The 6,550-nt window shown below is 41.5% G+C and overlaps 1 protein-coding gene across 2 annotated transcripts in view; it reads right to left on the minus strand.

The window, feature by feature from the left end:
* The window catches only part of LOC122170611 (aldo-keto reductase family 1 member B10-like), an 8,467-nt gene extending 2,134 nt beyond the window's left edge, over positions 1-6,333 (minus strand). For both annotated transcript variants that reach the window (XM_042837609.1, XM_042837610.1), the window contains exons 1-7: positions 6,240-6,333; positions 5,145-5,312; positions 3,983-4,099; positions 3,197-3,274; positions 2,295-2,417; positions 876-982; positions 610-691 (exon numbers count right to left, since the gene is read on the minus strand). In XM_042837609.1, coding sequence (XP_042693543.1) covers positions 610-691; positions 876-982; positions 2,295-2,417; positions 3,197-3,274; positions 3,983-4,099; positions 5,145-5,312; positions 6,240-6,308 — 744 coding nt within the window. In that variant the 5' untranslated portion in view covers positions 6,309-6,333. The remainder of the gene's footprint in view (positions 1-609; positions 692-875; positions 983-2,294; positions 2,418-3,196; positions 3,275-3,982; positions 4,100-5,144; positions 5,313-6,239) is intronic.
* Positions 6,334-6,550: the final 217 nt, after the last annotated feature.

Raw genomic sequence — 6,550 nt, forward strand, 5'->3', positions numbered from 1 at the left:
TCTTTCTCCCCTTTATTCACAGATTCTTCTTTCTACACCCGCGTTTGCTTTTTGGAAGACTGCAAGTCTGTACAGGCCAATTATGATGATCCAGCATTTATTTATGGTCTAATGAGAAAATTATCAGTTGTTTCTGGCTTATGCTGTTTCTACATCTTTGCTCCTCAAGATTTTTTCTTTCTTTTAGGGTTGTGGAGGAGAGAAAAAACAATGTTGTTTCTGGCTTGTGTTACATGGGTGCTCAGGCCAGATAAGCACAATACTGCAGACTGTTTTGGCTCAGAAATAAGTACCTCACCTACACAAAGATTTTTCAAATCTTTAAATTATATACATATATACATATATATATATATTTAAAACTTTCCCCTCTCATTGGTAGCCTGTTGGATACATTTTTTTCCTGCTCTGCCTTTCTTAAAATATGACTATGGTTGATAGCCTGTGAACATAATGGATTTGTTTGAAGCGCAGTTCCTGTCCACCATTGGCAAGATCTCTTTAGTGGGACAAGCAAAGAAGAAGAAAAAAAAAATCACCTTGCATAAATGAGCAAGTTTCAAAGATTCTTTGTGAAGATGAGCAGTTTGCTCTGTCAACACCTCTTACCTGGGCAGGGGTTTTATGATGTCTTGCTGCAATCTCTTTAATCTTAGGATCCTCCAGCAGCATAGGTTCCCCTGGTTTGGCCCTATCAAAAACACAAGACAGGATACTGAAGATGGAGATGTATTAGCATCTCTGCAGGAAGAAAGGATTTGCAACAAAGCAACAGCAGTTTTCTCATTGTAGCTGCATCATTTACATATTTTGCTGCAAAAATTCTAATTACAAGTGGCAGACTTTTGTGTGGAGAGGCTGCCATGCTTTCTTACCATGGCCGATTAGGAGAGCCCAGGGGGCTGTATGCAGTCACGGCGATTCCTTTAGAGTGACAGTACTTGATCAGCTTCTCCTGGGTCAGGTATGGATGGCACTCGATCTGCAAGCACAGCAACATCGTGGTCGGCACGGAGGCAGTCTGCACTGGCCTCCAGAGCATAACATTTTAACTCCTCTTGAGTCACAGATAATGTGAAAACACTCCCAGGTTTACTATTAAAGTGATCTTTTAAAAAAGTCATTCACATCACAGCAATGTGTAAAAAAATTAGGCAAATCAGTCTTCTTGAACTGATCAGGAGAACAGTGCTGCATCTCCAAAGGGGCAGCTCAGAACACCTGAAGTTTCTGCTCTGAGCCATCCACTCTCTCCTCAGGGAGTCTGCCTAATTCCCAAAGAAGCCTGGGGGCATGAGCTTCCTTAGCGTAGCCTTTCTGGATATTTTCTAGATGATGTGCAGAATACACAAACAAGCACACACTGCTGCTTTGCTGTGGGTTCTCTGACCTTCAGAATGTTGCTGCAGTATGTTCCTTGGCTCCTGAAATTCCTACTCAAACACAAAGGCAGGATGTTCTTGCTTATCCCTTCTTACAGAAGCATTATATAAAGTTTAATAATATTTTACAGGTGCATAAGCTTTCCTATTTTCCTCAATGTGAAGCCAGTGCTTTAAATACAATGTATTTGCACAGTACTGCTTGAATATTTTTCCACATTAAAAAGGAGTTTGTTGAATCTGTGAACATGATATAAATGTTTGCTTCAAGCCTGCTTCTTATAATTAATTCTGGTGTTTTCTTTTATTTTGAAAAATAAATAAATTCAGTGAATGCGCTAAGGCGTTCCTGTACGTTGCCACACTTGTGCAGTAGCTTGCACTGGAGATCTGGCTGGTTATCCCTGAGCTGGCAGAAGTGGACCTGTGACAACTTGCGCTGTGATGTGAATGGTACTTGGGAGTGTGAAAGGGGATGCACAGCAGAAAATTGCAAGGACTTACACAAGGCCAGAGATATTTTCACTGTTTTTTGATGTTTAAGAATGAAATAGTCTCATCTGTTTCCTATTACTGTGGTATGAATAAGCCAAACTGTTCATGTTTCAGATGGTATTATTCTCAAATGTCCACAGCATTACACACATGCAAGTCTACCAAAAAACAAAAATCCTTTCTTTCAAGACTTCTGTGAGGTAAAAACCATTAGCACTGGTGTAAAATTCACTTGTAGTGAAGCTCTGTGTATTTCAGGCAGCACTGACCTGGAGGATCTTCTAGACAATGAAAGGTACCTTACTGCTTTGTGACATCTTTCCATGGCACCAAACTATTAAAAAGTCATGGCAGAAAACAGGCTTAAGTGCTGAAATGTAGCTTGAATATATTCAGGAATAAAAATCAAAGTCTTACCTGGTTAACTACAGGTTTGTATTTCAATCCTGGCTTGTTTAAGATTCTCTCAATCTGTTCATGGTTAAAGTTTGAGATTCCAATGGCTTTTACCTTGCCGCAGTCCACCAGCTCTTCCATGGCCTAAAGAGGAGGACAACAATTGTTTACTTGTGAGGTGGTATTAACTGTCAACCATGATACTGTATTTCACTAAAGCTATTGAGAAACCAGCAAGCAACTCATAATAGATTTAAAAATGGTACATTCAATTTAAAAATTGAAAGTCTTTGTGTCTTGTGTTATCTGAGTACTTTATATCATCTTGCTGATGGGAGAGTAGCATAAGAATGAGTTGGTCAACCTTTTAACAGGGTACATATATTTTGCTTAGGCTCTGAGAGTCTACTCTGAGACTACGTTAGCTGTAAGCTGGTTACAACATACTTTCTTGAAATTGTACTCTACTGTTGCAGAGAAAAACTGAATTCCCAGAGCCACAGCATCACTGTTAGAGGTAGCAGGAGCAGATCCTGAATCCTCTCAGTCCACAAGGAAAGTAGAATTGAAGGATGCTGATGCCCTTTGCTGCAAAGTGCAAGAATTCTTATCTGTATGAAACTCACAGAAAATTAACAGCCACACCTGTATTAATCTACACCTCAGCTCCACCGTTGTGCATATTTAAATATTATTTCAGTGATAGCATCCATAGTGCTGTTAGGTTTGTTCTCTTTATTTATAGGAAAGACATCTCCTTCTGGCTACTCAAAACAAGAAGAGGAAGTAGCTGTTCTGGTTATAAAATATAATACTGTGTGACTACCCTCTGTGCCCAAACCTATTCCTTACTTTCATTATGCATGCACATCTCTGCTGCATTTAATTTTGACACCCACACAAAAGACCAAACATTAACTTACCTCCCATGTGTCCAGAAAATCTGTGTCACTGGGAATAATCATACCTTTGTCATCTTCAGGCAAGAGTTCTTCACCAGCCTGTAATTTCAAGGCAGAAGTCACAGATACTAGAGTTGAATTTTCGACCATATGCTAGATTTGTGACTGGAATTACAGATCAGAAGTTAGCAGTTTATTTAAACATATCACATAACTAAAAATGATTCACATTCTCTTGGTTGAGAGCCATGCTTCTACAAATTCATCATTACAAAGAGACAGGGATTAGCAGTAAACATCTTAATGGCTTAAGCAGGTCTGTCGTGAAGGCAACAGGCCCACCTCTACCTTTATTCTAGAGTTTCTATTTATTTTACACTGGTGCAGACTGGGTGAAAAAGAAACACATTCTTTCTGTGTTATGTGTGTTTTTTTCACGGTTGGTTACCCCAATTCAAGCCAACACCTCTAGCTGAGATTTCACACGGATCTGGCCCAATAGAAGTTCATGATCCTGAACTGCACCCTCATGCACTGGTTACAATTAACCTGAAGACTTAGAGAGGTTATTAGCAGGGCTTCCAACCACAATTATCTCACTCTAACAGAAATGGACAGCCAGACCCACACTTTCAAACATATCACTGCTTAGTTACTAACTGAAAGCATGCTTCTGTCAGACTTAGGGAGGAGCAAAATGAACTGTAGCACATCCTAGCTGTATAATGAAGTAAGCCACAGCATTATAGAGAGAATGAACTATTACCACCCAGGTAAGGAGAAAAGAGGAATGTAGAGCAAGACTACCTTGAATCCCATAGGGTAGTGCATTAGGTACAGGTCGATGTAGTCCAGTTGCAGTGCAGTAAGGCTCCTTTTGCACCCTTCCCTTACCAAGGACTTCTCATGAAATGTGTTCCACAACTGTGGGGAGAAATCAAGCTCAACTGTGACTCTACAACTTTCACCATCCAGATCAGAGGACAAGAACCTCTCCTTTGCTGGTCAGGGAAGACAACTGCCTTCCCACCCACTGAGTGCTCACTGAAGACAAGGATGCTAATATTTTAATGGTAGGATACGACAAATACAACACAAGTAAAGAAGTTAGTAGTGAAAATAGACATTTCAGATGGACAATCAAGAGATTCTCAGAACCAAATGAAAAAGTGTATCTGACACAGCAAAATTTCTACTGCTACAGATTATTTATATACACTTATTTTTTTACAAACCAAATTTCACGAGCATCATATAGCTACCCTCTTTCCGTCCCTTTGATCTGGCCACTGTGAGGATTTTTCCTTAATTACTTTTGAAATGAAAATTCAAGTTGTTTAAGTAGAACTTACCAGTATTATTCAAATTAAAAATTATTCTTTAACAAAAATGAAGAGTGTGTGGAACAGCTTATCTATGCTCAGTGTTTTCCTGCTTTTTGCTAGAAAACCCAGAAGTCAGAAGTTTTTTAGTTGATGTGTTCTCATTTTGTGGTAGTAAACATTGCTGAGACAAGTGAATGAGATAAAGAATAACAGTACAAACACAAACTGCTTCAGGTTTAAGTTCCATAGTATAACTATATACTATATACTTCTGTTCACTCTCAGACCTACATTTTCTGCATGATATAATTCTCAGATGTCTTGCACACCAATAGGTAGTACAGTGTCTGTGAATTCAAACATCTGATTTGTCTTGTTTTCCTGATCTTTCTAGAGAGCATACACATGAACCCTCAGTAGATGCAACGAAATTGTTATGATGGCAACAGCCATCCTATTTTTCCAAAGTTTTCACCAGTTCCTAATAAAGTTCAGTCAAAATTGAAATAAAGAATTGAATTCATAGCCCACAGGCATGAAATAAACACTGCAGAAGGGAACAAGCCCTTAGGTTGCTTTATAGATGAAAGAAAGGTTTATCTGCGAGAAAACTTAAATGCAGCAACATTCCTGCATTGTTATACCTTAGTGACAATGAAGAGGTCTTCCCGCTTCACAGCCCCCTCCTTGACCTTGTGCTTGATTGCATTCCCTATTTCATGCTCATTCTGGTAGAAATAGGCACAGTCGATGTGGCGGTAGCCAGCATCGATAGCGTGTTTCACCACTTCTTCCACCTTCCCTGGAGGAGCCTGAAAACAAGCACAATCATACCATGAACCCTCCCTTTGCCACTGGCCAGCACCCACTGTGACAGCCCCCCGAAGTCTCCCTGTACAGCTGCTGCTCCCTGTCACCAACATTTAAACTGAATTTTAACTTACCCTTTTTGTAGGGAAATGACTGCAGCACTGGGAGTGGAACAGAAAGAAGTTAATTTCTGCCAGACATTAGCAGATGGATTGAACATGATCTGCAGCCCCTATGAGTCTCTGGTTCTATGATTTTGACCCTGCCCTTTCTAGTAGGCTAACACAGTATCATTTCCCATTCTCATTTCCCTCCAGTGTGACTCAAGGAATTTTGTCACTTGCAGCCCCATAAACAGCAGCCAGCACTGGGACAGGAAGCCTTTTGCAATCCACATTTTTTCCCCTCCCAGCTTCTGCCTTTTATTTGGACTTTCTTCTCTTATTCTCATTTTACTTTTTTTGCCATCTTTCTTCACTTTCCCCCCTCCTGCCCCATGCCTGCTGTCTGACAGTCCATCTGCCCAGTTACACCAGTGAGGCAGCCCTCCAAAACCTGTTTTTTTTATATTTTGTCACTTCAACCCTACTCTGCCCCCCCTCCCCCAACTCCCCTACCTTCTCCTCACAGAATCACAGAATCACAGAATCAGCCGGGTTGGAAGGGACCTCAAGGATCATGTAGTTCCAACTCCCCTGCCTAGCAGGGCCACCAAACATACACATTCAGATCAGGTTGCCCAGGACCCCGTCCAACCTAGCCTTGAACACGTGCAAGGACGGGGCATCCACAACCTCCCTGGGCAGCCCGTTCCAGGGCCTAACCACTCTCCTTGTAAAGAACTTCCCCCTAACATCCAACCTAAATCTTCCCTCCTTCAACTTGGATCCTCCTCCCTGCAGCATCCACAAGAACCACAGCACCACTACCTGCCAGGTGCCCAGCCCCAGGATGGGCATCTTCATCTTGTTGTTCAGCTCCATGCAAGGCACTGCCATCCTGTCCCCACTTGTCTCCCTTGGTCGCCTCCTGGTTCTGCATGCCCATTGCCACTCCCAAGCACTTAAATAAACCTGGTCCAGCCAGCCCCTGCCTTTCTCTCCGCCTCCTCCAGGCTTTCGTAAGGCGTGGGGCCCATGATGTTGAGGTTTTGGTTGGCTGCCAAGGATTTTTCTATTCATTTATTTTTTTGTTGAAGTGGAAATGCCTTAATCAGTGGTGAACTCAGTGCTTCACATGC

Source organism: Centrocercus urophasianus, unplaced genomic scaffold (genome assembly GCF_019232065.1).
Source record: "Centrocercus urophasianus isolate 14NV4802_14NV808 unplaced genomic scaffold, USGS_Curo_1.0 seq_73, whole genome shotgun sequence".
NCBI classification, from domain to species: Eukaryota; Metazoa; Chordata; class Aves; order Galliformes; family Phasianidae; genus Centrocercus; species Centrocercus urophasianus.